The sequence below is a fragment of the Oratosquilla oratoria genome, chromosome 1 (genome assembly GCF_046742065.1).
Source record: "Oratosquilla oratoria isolate Oo_2021 chromosome 1, ASM4674206v1, whole genome shotgun sequence".
Lineage (NCBI taxonomy): Eukaryota > Metazoa > Arthropoda > Malacostraca > Stomatopoda > Squillidae > Oratosquilla > Oratosquilla oratoria.
Genome location: NC_134777.1, coordinates 17,817,277 through 17,831,085, shown reverse-complemented (window position 1 = coordinate 17,831,085; position 13,809 = coordinate 17,817,277). Strand labels below are relative to the sequence as shown.

The 13,809-nt window shown below is 41.4% G+C and overlaps 1 protein-coding gene across 1 annotated transcript; it reads left to right on the top strand.

The window, feature by feature from the left end:
• The first annotated feature begins 235 nt into the window (after positions 1-235).
• Positions 236-13,227, top strand: LOC143027580 (uncharacterized). The gene is made up of 3 exons (XM_076188908.1): positions 236-262; positions 10,046-10,248; positions 12,324-13,227. The coding sequence occupies exons 1-3, from the start codon at positions 236-238 to the stop codon at positions 13,225-13,227; spliced, it is 1,134 nt and encodes a 377-aa protein (XP_076045023.1).
• The last annotated feature ends 582 nt before the right edge of the window (positions 13,228-13,809 follow it).

The following is a 13,809-nucleotide window of genomic DNA, read 5'->3' as shown; positions in this document are numbered from 1 at the left end:
GATCGCTGACAATGGCTCAGGATCCTTTGATGATATGTGCTCTCAGGCGTGGGAACCGCTCGACCTTAAGAGTACTTTTACCTTAAGCACGCCTAAACTTGACTTTTAATATATCGCCATTATACGAGTACTGCTTCATTATCAAGTAGTTAGTGCATGTGTGAAGTATTTTTGTTATACATCTTTTTTAGTGAAATGGTGTTAATGTAAATACAACGAGAGCTGTTTTTGGTTAATGCGATGCATCAAGGGTGTGGCTCTGGTAAACGTCGATGGAGATTATGTTAACCCCTTTCTTGAAGAGTTTTTTTTTTTTTTCCTAATCCGAATAAGTTCACCTAAAGGCAGCTTGAAAAAATTATGAATTTAGAAAACGTGGCTTAAAGTTTAATCGTGGTAGAGTCGTGTTAGGTTTTGTTCATTTCCTTTCTGAGCGTCTTTTCCATTAGCTGAATAAAATAATATGACATTCGGATGATTGTTAAAATTGAAAGACGTCAAGGAAGTGTTCATATAAGAACTCTCTCTCTCTCTCTCTCTCTCTCTCTCTCTCTCTCTCTCTCTCTCTCTCTCTCTCTCTCTCTCTCTCTCTCTCTCTCTCTCTCTCTCTCTCTCTCTCTCTCTCTCTCTCTCTCTCTCTCTCTCTCTCTCTCTCTCTCTCTCTCTCTCTCTCTCTCTCTCTCTCTCTCTCTCTCTCTCTCTCTCTCTCTTTCTCTCTTTCATTATGGCAGTATTGGATGCATATCTACATTCATTAATATAATTGTTTCGTGTGTGTGCATGTGTACAGTCACGTGTGAAAGTTTTGATCCACCCAGAGTTTTTTTCATGATACAAAAGTCAAATTATTTATCTTATAACTTTCTTTTTATTTATCAAAAAATAACTGTAAGCTAAATACTACATAGAAAAATACATCACGTTCCTGACAAAAAAATAATTATATTGGCGTTGTGAAAGCTGTAGAATGAGCCAAAACTTTTTATCGTGACTGTACACGAAGAAAAAGTTAATGCTACGAGTACGTGTTCCTACCTTGCCATGATTTTGCAAAGTACCTAGGCATGTATCTTTTATACTTAATCACTTACAAAATGAGGCTGAGAATGGGAAGGAGACGGGAACTCTTTTTTAAACTTGTTCATACCGAAAGGTATTTTTCCCCTTATTTTGTCCACCGCCAGAATGGTATATAGTTTAGGGCCCAGTCATACCAAGATTACGACCTGTTTCCGACCACCGGCGACCAGGTGGTCGCCGGCCAGTTGCAGGTAGCCTTTGGAAGTCGCTGGTAGTCGGCAATAAGATTGATAAATAAATGCATCGATAGATAGATAGGTAGATATATTACAACACATACTGAAAAGTCCCCAGTACATAGATTTTCATCTTATGAACCACATTAACTTTTTTCATTTTTAATTCCTTGCCTAGATTTTGTCTCGCCGACCGATCGCTTGATTTTCGGTAGAAGGTGGTCGGAAACAGGTCGTGAGTTTGGTGTGACTGAGGCTTTATTTAATTCAACCTCTACCATACCGGGTTGGGGCTTTACTCCTTTTTCTGGCTCCGCTTCCAGGCTATTCTATTCATCTCCATGCTCTCCGCCCCTCTGCGGAAGCGAGGTGGCTACAATAAAACCTCGCTCGTAAATGTTCCGTTCTGTGTTTTTGCACACTCTGGGTCTGTTTGGTCAATTTGTGTTGAGTGAATGGAGACATGTACGAGTTCCCATGTGCCCCGAGGGACCAGAAATAGGCAATTTTTTTTCTTCTTCTTCGTCCCCTATTCTATTTTTGAAATGCATTTTCAACTGCTCTCCGTCCTCTTCCCTTCCGCTGTAAAATTATTGCCACTTCCCCGTTCCTTCCTTTCCCAACACTAGTCCTCATCGTTATCCCTCTCCCCCCGTGTTTCTCCTCTTCTTCTTTCCATCTTATTCTTTTATTTCTGATCTCCTTATTTTGGTTTCCTGCCCTCTCCCTTCTCCCCACTTCTGTCTTTTTCTCTAGCCTTCTTGCTTCCTTTTCTTTCTCTCTGTTTTGTTTTATTTTATCTTGTTTTTCTTCCGTCTCTGCTTCTTTTACTTCATTCTCCTCCCATTCTTCAATGACTTTTCATTCTCCACTTTTCTCATCTTTGAGCGCCCACTCTCAGTACCCTCCCTGTAACCTTCTCCTTCACCATCCTCTTTTCTCATTCTTTCTCTTACTCCTTTGTTTTATTTTTCTTTCTGTCACTCGTATCTCCTTTGTTTCCACCTCTTTTGTCTCTTCCTTTCTTCTGTTAATCCCCCTACTTACCTTTTTCTATTTCCTCCTCTTTCTCTCTCATACTCTCGCTTTTTTGCTCTTTCCTCCGTGTCTCTTGTCTTGTTTGACCTACTTATCTCCCCTCTCCCTCTTCAACTCCGCTCTTCCCTTGTTGTACTTATGTCCATTCCAGACGTTCCCTCCTGCCCATCCATCCTGACGGACTTTTTCTCCTCACTCACGTATGCCTGAATACAGATCTGCCGAGACAGACATTAATTTATTGCATCCGCGGCCATAATTCCCACTATTGCTCAACATCTGCTGTGGCAGTTTCGAACGTCCGGCCTGAAAAGGGGGAGGAAACCTTGTTGGTGAGGAGGAAGTAGAAGGAATTGAAGAGAGAGTAAAGGGAGGGGCAGGAAGGAAATGAAGAGAGGAGAAGGGGAGAGAAAGGAAAGGAATGGAAAGGAAAAGATGGGAAGTGAGAGCAGCTCATTTCTGCAGCAATGCAGTACAATCTAACATGGAGCTATGGGTTCAGATGTTCAGATCAAGATTGGTATAAGGACTAAGTAGCATATATATATATATATATATATATATATATATATATATATATATATATATATATATATATATTTATATATATATATATATATATATATTTACGAATGTGTTACGACATTACTTTGTAGTTATATATATATATATATATATATATATATATATATATATATATATATATATATATATATATATATATGGGCATGTATGTACAAGGGTATATACATACATACTAAGAGAGAGAGAGAGAGAGAATTCTCCACTTCTTAGAGACGAGAAGAAAGAGAAGGTAGAAAAATTAAACATTAAACAAGAACTCTCATGGTGTGGAAGAGTAAGACCAGGAGAAGGATGAAGGAGGAGAGGAGTAAAACGAAGAAGAGGAAGAGGAGGAGGAGGGGGAGGGGACTGGGGGCGGAGCAAGACGGGTAGGGGAGAAGGCAATATAGTAATAAGGCAAAAGTATACAAATGAAGCTTACCCAGAAGGGAAGATAATCGCGATGCAATGTACAGGGTAATGATAGATGAAGACTGTGGATGCATAGAAGAGTGTGTAATTAAAAAAAGGGGGGGGATGGGGACGAACGAAGGGAGAGGAATGAAAGAAAAATGGAGAAAATGAAAAGGAGAAGAAAGAAGGAGAAGGAGATATGGGAGCAGGGAGGAAAGTGGAAATGTAGGATAGGAAACGGGTGGCGAAAGAATGTAGGAAAGAAAAGAGATATGAAAGAGGAATAGATTCTGGCTTTGGTATATGGGCTAGATAAGAGAATTGATTAACGTAACAAGCATGAAGAGAAGGAGAGTAGAAACGATAGAATTATGGGTGGGAAGTCAAGACGGAATTGATAGCGTGAAGGAGTAGGAAAAGGAAAAGCATGAGGAAAAGAAGTAAGAAGAGGAGGGGAGGAGGAAGAAGAGAGAGGAAAGGGGGAGGAAGAAGCACAGGAGCAGAGGACGGTTAAATTCTAAATCTCCTTCAGCCCTCCTCCTATTCTCCTCCACCCCTCCTCTTTCTCCCCCTCCTCCTCCTCCTCCTCCTCCTCCTCCTCCTCCTCCTCCTCCTCTTTCTCCCCCTCCTCTTTCTCCCCCTCCTCTTTCTCCCCTCCTCCTCCTCTTCCCCCTCCTCCTCCTCTTCCCCCTCCTCCTCCTCTTCCCCCTCCTCCTCCTCTTCCCCTCCTCCTCCTCTTCCCCTCCTCCTCCTCTTCCCCTCCTCCTCCTCTTCCCCCTCCTCCTCTTCCCCCTCCTCCTCTTCCCCCTCCTCCTTTCCTTGTCCTCCTCCTCCTTTCCCCGTCCTTCTCCTTGCTTCATCTTTCTCCTCATCCTCCTCGTCCTCCTCCTCCTCCTCCTTGCCTTTCACCTTCTCCTTGCCTTTCACCTCCTCGCCCTCCACCTCCTCGCCCTCCACCTCCTCGCCCTCCACCTCCTCGCCCTCCACCTCCTCGCCCTCCACCTCCTCGCCCTCCACCTATTCGCCCTCCTCCTCCTCACCCTCCTCTTCCTCGTCCTCCTACTCCTCCTCCTCTTTATCCTCCTCGTCCTCATCCTATTCATTTCCCTCCTCCTTTTCCTCTTCCTCCCCCTCTTCCTCCTCTTCCTCCTCTTTTTCCTCCTCCTCCTCCTGTTCCTCTTCTTCCTCCTCTTCTTCATCGTACTCGTCCTCCTCCTTCGACTTCTACTTCTCCTCATCTTCATGTTCCTCCTCCTCTTCCTACTCTTCCTTCTCGTTTTCCTCCTGTTCCTCCTCCTGTTCCTCCTCCTGTTACCCCTCCATTTCATCTTTTCCTCCTTTTCCTCCTACTCGTCCTCTTCCTCCGACTTCTACTCGTCATTTTCATATATTCCTCCTCCTCTTCCTCCTCCTCCCCCTCCTCTTCCTCCTCCTCCTCCTCCTCTTCCTCTTTCCCTACCTCATTTTCGTTCTCCTTTCCCTACTATTATTGTACGCAATCCACTGCCACCACCATTACTACGATCATCACCATCACCACCATAACCGCCACCATCGCCATCACCATCACCACTATCACTATCATCACCATCAACACCATTATCAACTCCGCACTCTTCGTCACATCATTTGAGGCGCATGCGCAGAAGATTTTTTTTTCTTCCAAAAAACAAAATATAGACGCCTCTCTGGTTTCACTGTCCATACTAGCCTGTTGCAAGTACTCAAGTTCCAGCGACTACGTTCTTATATCCGATAACATATCTAAGAGACTTTGTTTTGTCTATTTCGAGATGACTTTTTATCAGCTGAAGAATAGTCTCGATTGGTAGGTTTGAAGCTCTTCCTACTGACCCTTGAAGCCGAGGGGCTTACCTTATAAACGTTCTTTATCAAGCTCATACGATTTTATTCAGCTCGAAGGTGTCTCTGTGTTGACAGAAAAATTTCTTAAAGAACGAATCGTAAACATTGTGAACTGGACGAACTCTGTGATTTTTTTGAGGGCGGGGGGAGACATTCTGCTATTCCCTTTCCTTCTACACCAGCGGCATGGAGTGAGTTTGTGTGTGTGTGTTGGGGGGGGGGGGGATAGAAGCGTTGTACCCCCTAACTTCAAACCTCCCCACCCCCCCAAGCCCCACCTCCGGAAAAAGCGTCTTCCCTCGCCGGAAGAAGAAAGTAGGTCCCATCGACAAAAGTTCCGGGCAGCCGGGCGCTGAAAGGACATCTTTATTTTATTTATTTATTCATTTATTTTATAAATTATCTTTTTTTTTAAGACTCGAGGGATGACGTCATTCATTATCTGTCTATGGTGATCCATTTTTTTCCAAGCCCATTTGCTGCGAAGGAAATTTCCCTTATCTAAATAAAATCACCTGACGACAGTTAAACATCTAGATTACAACTCACAGAAGTGTCAGTTCACTCTAGTTTGAGAGAGTTTTAGTTGAGGGGGGTTTTCTAACCTGAATAAAATCATCTAACGCAAGATAGATTAATATGTCAATTTATTATTATTTACTATTTATCTGTTTGTTTATTATTTAACTATACCTATGCATTTATTTATGTATTTTATTTGTTATTTACATTATTATAGTTTTTATTTATTGTTTTATTATTAATATGATTTTTTTTTCGCATCCGACCTAGATATGGATCAAAAGGTCTCCTGTCGGCATGCTCCGCCTTTGTAATCCTTTGTATATAATAGATTTGCCAAAAAATCTAACCTTTTTATCATGGAGACCTGTTTTGATTAAGAACCTCCACCACTTGGAATCAAACTCTTGCTCGTGTGACTGATTACCATAAAGCAAGAACTTTACCATTGTACTAGACTTGACCGTATAAAAGGAACGATCTGGAACTAGACCAGAACATTCCATGACGGCGCTCAGTATAGTGCAGTATGTAATCTTAATTTCATCGAGTCTTTATTCAGATTGTTCCTTTTATACGGTCAAGTATAGTACAATGGTAGCGTTCTTGCTTTGTGGTAAGCAGTCACACGAACAAGAGTTCGAGTCCTAATGGCGGAGCTTCTTCATCCATTTTTCGAAACTTCACGAATGGTTTTGAGTTTAAGTAAATGATTTTGAGTTTAAGATGAGACTGTGAATGAGATAGAACGAGGAACGAAGACATCCGGAAGGAACTATATATCAACAGCATCTTAGTCTTTGTGGAAAGAGCACAGCTACGTTGGAATAGACATGTCATGAGAATGGAAGATAATAGAACACCAAAGCGATGGCCGAACTGGCGTCCCAGGGGTAGACGACCATCAGGAAGACCACGGAAAAGATGGTGTGACAACACCAATGAAGCGATTAAAGAATAGAGGATCCTCACTGCAACAAGTACTACAAGAGAGATTGCATGATGAGTGCACCGACTGGAGGAGGCTGACGCAGACTGACAGGTCTACATAGACCTACCAGGCGGATGGTGAGAAAGGTGAGAAATGAGACTGTGAAGAGCTCAGGCTCGGAAGAGCTTCGAGAAAAGATCCGTTCTTGAAGGATGAGAAAATAAATTTCATGTTCATGAAGAATTCCTTAGCGAGGGGAAGGTTCTATGAATCGTAAATACGTTTTTTTTCAAGTTCTCAAAAACAAAAACAAAAATTATCTAGTTATGAGAGAATCAATTTACTCTTTAATATTGCAAAAGAAAAATTTAATGAGAAAATTGAAATGTGGACCGATAGTACACATTCAAAATTCTAAAAAAAAAAAAAAAAAAAAAAAAAAATAAAAATATATATATATATATATATATATATATATATATAATACAATGTATATATATTATATATATATGTATATATATATATAAGATAGACAAATCAATAAATAGGTAAATAGATGAACATAATGATATTATGCGAGAGAAGTCTTAGTGAGAAAATCGAACTGTGAACTATTGCTACATATTTCAACTTTTCTCACTTTTCCAACCCCACACCATCCCGTGGTGCATGAGCACTTGCATATTCAGGGACATCCCGTCGTGTTGCATATGCAAGGAATGCAGGAAGAAGCTTCCATGTAAACGAGCCGAACTTGTGTTTGAGTTCACCTGAGTGTGGGACGAAGTTGGCATAACACTCTCTGTGCTTGAAACCACGGATGAAGTAGAGCTCTTGGGGAGAGAAGTAGTGGTAGCGGCGGTGGTGGTGGTGGTGATTGTGAATTGGTGGTGGTATTGATGATGGTGTTAGTGTTGTTGGTGGTTGTGGTGTTAGTGGTGGTAGTGATTGTGGTGGTTGTAGTGTTGTTGTTGTTGGTGGTGGTGATTGTTGTGGTGGTGGTGATGATAGTGTTAGTGTTGTTGGTTGTGGTGTTAGTGAGGGTAATGATTGTGGTGGTTGTAGTGTTGGTGTTGTTGTTGGTGGTGGTGTTGATGATGGTGTTAGTGTTGGTGGTGGTGATTGTTGTGGTGGTGGTGATGATAGTTTTAGTGTTGTTGTTTGTGGTGTTAGTGGTGGAAATAATTGTGGTGGTTGCAGTGTTGGTGTTGTTGTTGGTGGTGGTTGTGGATTTGCGGTAGTTGTAGACTGGTGTCAGTTGCAGTGGTTGAGGTTGTGGTTGTAACCGTGTGTGGTTATTTTTGTGGTGATGGTGGTAGTATGTGGTATTCCTATTACCTGAAAAGAAAGGTGTATAAATCAGAATCCTTGAATACCGTGACAAACTCATGATCAGGTGGTCGTGAGTTCGATTCTCGGGGCCCGCTGCGGGCTTCCTGCGTTGCTTCCCGACAGTCCTGGCTAGACGGGGAGGTGACCCAAACATAGGCCTTAAAAAAAAGAAAAAAAAAATGCCGCAACTAACAGGGCCTGACCTATCAGTGAGTTTTGGTGAATTCCTTGGGTTTCTTTGCTAATTTGTTTTCTGTATTTAGACAAAGAAATACACGCGCAGAATTAGATTGATATCGAATTTGGTATTTCTTCTCTGTTCTGAAGCATGTATATTTTCTCTGTGTTAGTTTCGTACTATGAAAGTAATTTTTGTGCACATAAAAATTACCAGTGAGGAAGTATCTTGCAATTGAATTTATATATTTTATTCCAGTAAAGTTACACGACCTTTGTATTTCAGTGTACAGATGGCAAATATAGAAAAAATAATAAAATAAAATAAGATAAAATAATAAGATAATATCAAAATAAATGACACCACAGCTGTATCGATATTTACTTTAAATGATTGTATTTATAAATGTACTTGAATGTGTTATCTGGACTATGCATGGAATTAAAAAGGGTATAAAGATACACGATGAGGGAGTAAATCATCTGACACTGGCCTCCTGATAACAAAAAAGTTGTAAAAATATGATAGAAAACAATTTCAAATGAATAAATAGGTTCTCTTATTTACTTCTGTTGAAAAAAAAATATCCTTGACTGGTACATTTTTTATCCCATATTACAAATATTTTCTAAAATGTCTTTTATTCTTCGTTGGCCAAGGCAAGTCAAATACCCAGTCTACGTCATCCAAAAACCCATTCACTGTCCTTAAAGGCCTTTTATTCTTTGTTGGCCAAGGCAAGTCAAATACGCGCTCTACATCACCCAAAAACCCATTCACTGTCCTTAAAGGCCTTTTATTCTCTGTTGGCCAAGGCAAGTCAAATACCCACTCTACATCACCCAAAAACCCATTCACTGTCCTTAAAGGCCTTTTATTCTTTGTTGGCCAAGGCAAGTCAAATACCCACTCTACATCACCCAAAAACCCATTCACTGTCCTTAAAGGCCTTTTATTCTTTGTTGGCCAAGGCAAGTCAAATACCCACTCTACATCAACCAAAAACCCATTCACTGTCCTTTCCCCCTCTTCGTTTATTATGGTTGAAAGGTCAACATCCTTGAACTTTGCCACAACATTGTGGTGGTTGTGGTAGTTGTAGATGTGGTTGTGGTGTTTCTGGTTGTGGTGCTTGTGGCTAAAGGGACTTCGCCACATTGCTTGGGTCAGAGGCATAGCAGTTAAATGAGAAAATGGCATCCCTTTTAACATAAATAAATGCAATAACTGTAAGTAAACTTGTTTTTCAAAATGTACAAATGAATTTGTATACGTATACCTATGTGTCTGCACGAGTATATGTATATGCATATGTATATGTATATATATAATGTGTATACACTATTTATATGCATATATGTATATATATATATATATATATATATATGTACATTGTAAGAGAAGATTTGGAATCTGGGATCCATATTGGAAAACAGCAAACACCAGATTCAATTGAAGGGTTTATTTGCCCGACGTTTCGATTCCCGTCCAGGAATCGTCTTCAGGGGGTATAACGGTTACAAGAATGTGAACTCCTTATGAATCGCTGAAATGGTAAACCTGGGAAAGGTTCACCCTTGCAGTCAATTGTACAACGCATCCAATACAAAAAATAAAATAAAATAAAATAACATACAATAAAAATAATAAAATACATTACAATGCCAATTACAGTAAAATAAAAATTACAATTTTGAACATAAAACAAACAAAGAAAAAGTGACCATAGGAGAAACAGATTAAACAACAACAGGACAACGAGTAAATATAGAAGGCCAGGAGATTCTACCATCCCTAATTTCTATGGGTTACCAAAAGTCCACAAAGAAAATATTCCCCTTCGACCCATAGTTAGCTTTTAGAAATTCTCCGACATACCATCTTGCTTCGTACTTGGCTAAACTTCTCAGACCTCTAGTGACTGATTCACCACATATGCTTCAGAATTCAGCTGACTTCATTGAAAGAATCAAAGGACTTAACTTAAGGAGTGGGGATGTCTTGGTTTCCTTTGATGTTCAGTCCATGTTTACGTCCATCCCACGAGATTTGGCCAAAAGTGCGCTGAAGTCGGCCATGGAGGACAACCGGGGATTCTTGGATAACCAGAAACTTTCCGTGTCAGAACTCATGAGACTCATATCCCTGTGCCTTGACTCCACTTATTTCCTCTTCATGGATCACACCTACCACCAGCGTAAGGGCACACCGATGGGATCGCCTATTTCAGTTGTGGTGGCTGAAGTAGTGATGCAAAGACTGGAAGCTCAACTTCTAAGTGCTGCACCTACTTCGCTAAAACTGTGGACTAGATACGTTGATGATGTGTTCGCCATTTTGGACGGCAAGGACGTGGAGCCTTTCTTCAGTTACATCAACAGTGTTGAACCGGCCATTCAATTCACAATGGAACTGGAGAAAGTTTTCCAACTGCCGTTCCTGGACGTCTGCGTCAAGCGTGAAGGTGACACCCTTGGTACAAGTGTCTACAGAAAGCCCACCCACACTGATAGACTGTTGGACTTTGATAGCTACCATCCAGATTGCCACAAAAGGAGTGTCATCAGGACTTTATGGAACAGAGCTGATAAAGTCTGTTCTTCTGTGGAATCCAAGAAGGCCGAAAGAAAACTCCTTTTACAGGTCTTCCGAACAACGGCTATTCCAGCAGTACCATACGGAAATGGACAAAAGTACGACCCACCGAGACCCCACAACAGAGACCACATATCACGCCTAGAGTCACTATCCCCTACATCAAAGGAGCTTCAGAGGTCACTGCTAGAGTCTTACGTGACAAAGGAATACAAGTAGCACACAAACCCCGCAACACCTTACACAGAAATCTCACCAAAGTAAAAGACACCGAAGAACCTACTCAACAGGCCGTGTAGTTTACCAAAATAAGCTGCACGGACTGTGACACGGTTTACGTAAGGAGAAACACAAAAGAAACTGTCCACTAGAGTACAGGAACACCAACGTGCAGTTTAGACGAGAAGATCCGAAATCGGCCTTGTACAAACACACTACTGAACACCAACACATGATTGATTGGGATGGAGCTACAACTCTACATAAAGAAAATAATAAAAAGAAAAGACTTTTCCTCGAAGCATGGGAAACTAAGAGCAACTGCATAAACAGGTGCATTGACCTCAACCCTATTTATCTAGGCACGAGGAGTAACACAGGCTAATTCCTCTGTCCTGTTTCCTTTACTCCGTTGCTTCTTTTCGACCTGTCTTTTGTTCACCAGTTGGCTTTTGACTGAGTTCCTTTCTCGTAAGCGATCTCCCAATGCACCTCTTCGACTCCCCCCACCCTTCCCGTAACTTTACATTTGTAGTTTGCTTCCCTTTTTTCTACGTTCATTCTTCTTTGCTTTTATTTGTCTGCTTGTATTGTAGTCATTTGTTTTGAGCCCCCCCTTTCCGCTTGTCCACCACTTCCTACTTCGGCGGACATTTGGTCCACCTTCTTTCTTTTACGTCTTTGAATTATGTTCTGCCTTTACTTTTGGGTTTCGTTTTGATGTTTTTTGTCACACTGCCATTTACTCTTTGTATTTGTTTGGTTTTACTTGTTTGGCTGTAATTTAGCCGTTTACCCCCCCCCTGACATTTCGTTCCTGACATTTGGTCCTTATTGTATGTTCTGAAGTATTCACGTTGTGTCACGCTAGAGTCTTTTTGCCACTTTTTTGCCACTTTTGTTTTGTTTTTGTTCACAGCCTTGCATTTTATTTCTATTTGTATTTTGTAGTGCATTTTTGTTTTTAATTTAGTCGTTTGTTCCTGATTCTTCAGTGCGGACATTGGTGCACTTCTATTTACTCGTTGTCCTGTTGTTGTTTTACTATGTGTCACCTATGGTCACTTTTTCTTTGTTTGTTTTATGTTCAAAATTGAAATTTTTATTTTACTGTAATTGGCAGTGTAAATGTATTTTATTATTTTTATTGTATGTTATTTTATTTTATTTTATTTTTGTATTGGATGCGTTTGTACAATTGACGGCAAGGGTGAACCTTTCCCAGGTTTACAATTTCAGCGATTCATAAGGAGTTCACATTCTTGTAACCGTTATACCCCCTGAAGACGATTCCTGGACGGGAATCGAAACGTCGGGCAAATAAACCCTTCAATTGAATCTGGTGTTTACTGCTTTCCAATATGGATCCCAGATTCCAAATCTTCTCTTACATTGAACAACATTACAGTGTTGAAGTGCTCAACACAGTCAGGAAATGGGAGAACTGTGAATTCAAGAAATCCGTCATCCGCGAGCAGCTACGTTTCTGTCAATTGTGCCGTAATCGCAATACCCTCCCCTCTTTCGCTAGAGTTAGACCTCCTGTCAACACTAGAAAAGCCAAGGAAGAAGCAGAGGCCTGTGGTCGCCGACTTCTGAAGTGCGCCATAGACCATCATCACAGTAGAATCCATCGCTTCAATAGAGACATCACCACCTTCAAGAACCAATGCGCCTCTTTACTACAGGCAACCCATTTTGACACAATACTTGAAAAGATCTCCAATCTCAGTCAGTCCAAGTCCTCAAGCAAGCGGAGTTCCCTTGAGTCCAAGTTCCAACGGTTGCTGGATATTAGACCACCTTCTCCTGCAAGGTGGGTGACCAATCTCTCCAGTAGACAGCTTTCGGATGCAGAAAATAATGTGCTGGCCAGGAGCCTTACCTTTAATGTTCAAGGCAAAGTCAACCACGCTGAATTCCTGGCCGCTGCAGAGTTAGGAGTGAACTTGATGGAAGGCACTTCTGAGGACAAACAGGCCGTCAGAACTAAAATCGTAGGAGCACTGAAATCCAAACAGACAAGTCGTTCCCTGACCACTGAAGAAACCAAAGCTTTAGCGGAACTACGCAGAGATCGCTCAATTGTTGTTTTAACCAGCGACAAAGGGAGGTCAACTGTCGTTTTGGACAAGGAAGACTATGACCAGAAGGCTCTGGCGTTACTTCAAGATACCCAGACTTACACCATCGTACCTCAAGACCCCACAAAGAAGCTACAGGCCAAAGTTGAACGAGAGCTGAAAGAACTCAGAGAAAATCGGATCATAAATGATGTCGAGTGGAAGAAAAATGAGGCCAGGAGATTCTAGCATCCCTAAGTTCTATGGGTTACCAAAAGTCCACAAAGAAAATATTCCCCTTCGACCCATATAGCTTTTAGAAATTCTCCGACATTACATCTTGCTTCGTACTTGGCTTAAACTTCTCAGACCTCTAGTGACTGATTCACCACATATGCTTCAGAATTCAGCTGACTTCATTGAAAGAATCAAAGGACTTAACTTAAGGAGTGGGGATGTCTTGGTTTCCTTTGATGTTCAGTCCATGTTTACGTCCATCCCACGAGATTTGGCCAAAAGTGCGCTGAAGTCGGCCATGGAGGACAACCGGGGATTCTTGGATAACCAGAAACTTTCCGTGTCAGAACTCATGAGACTCATATCCCTGTGCCTTGACTCCACTTATTTCCGCTTCAGGGATCACACCTACCACCAGCGTAAGGGCACACCGATGGGATCGCCTATTTCAGTTGTGGTGGCTGAAGTAGTGATGCAAAGACTGGAAGCTCAACTTCTAAGTGCTGCACCTACTTCGCTAAAACTGTGGACTAGATACGTTGATGATGTGTTCGCCATTTTGGACGGCAAGGACGTGGAGCCTTTCTTCAGTTA

Bases quoted from the DNA above. Each gene is read 5' to 3' on its own strand.
- LOC143027580 (XM_076188908.1), top strand. From the start codon at position 236: ATGCGATGCATCAAGGGTGTGGCTCTG. The intron at 263-10,045 runs GTAAACGTCGAT...CATATGCTTCAG, and splicing joins GCATCAAGGGTGTGGCTCTG to AATTCAGCTGACTTCATTGA. The intron at 10,249-12,323 runs GTGCCTTGACTC...ACAACATTACAG, and splicing joins CTCATGAGACTCATATCCCT to TGTTGAAGTGCTCAACACAG.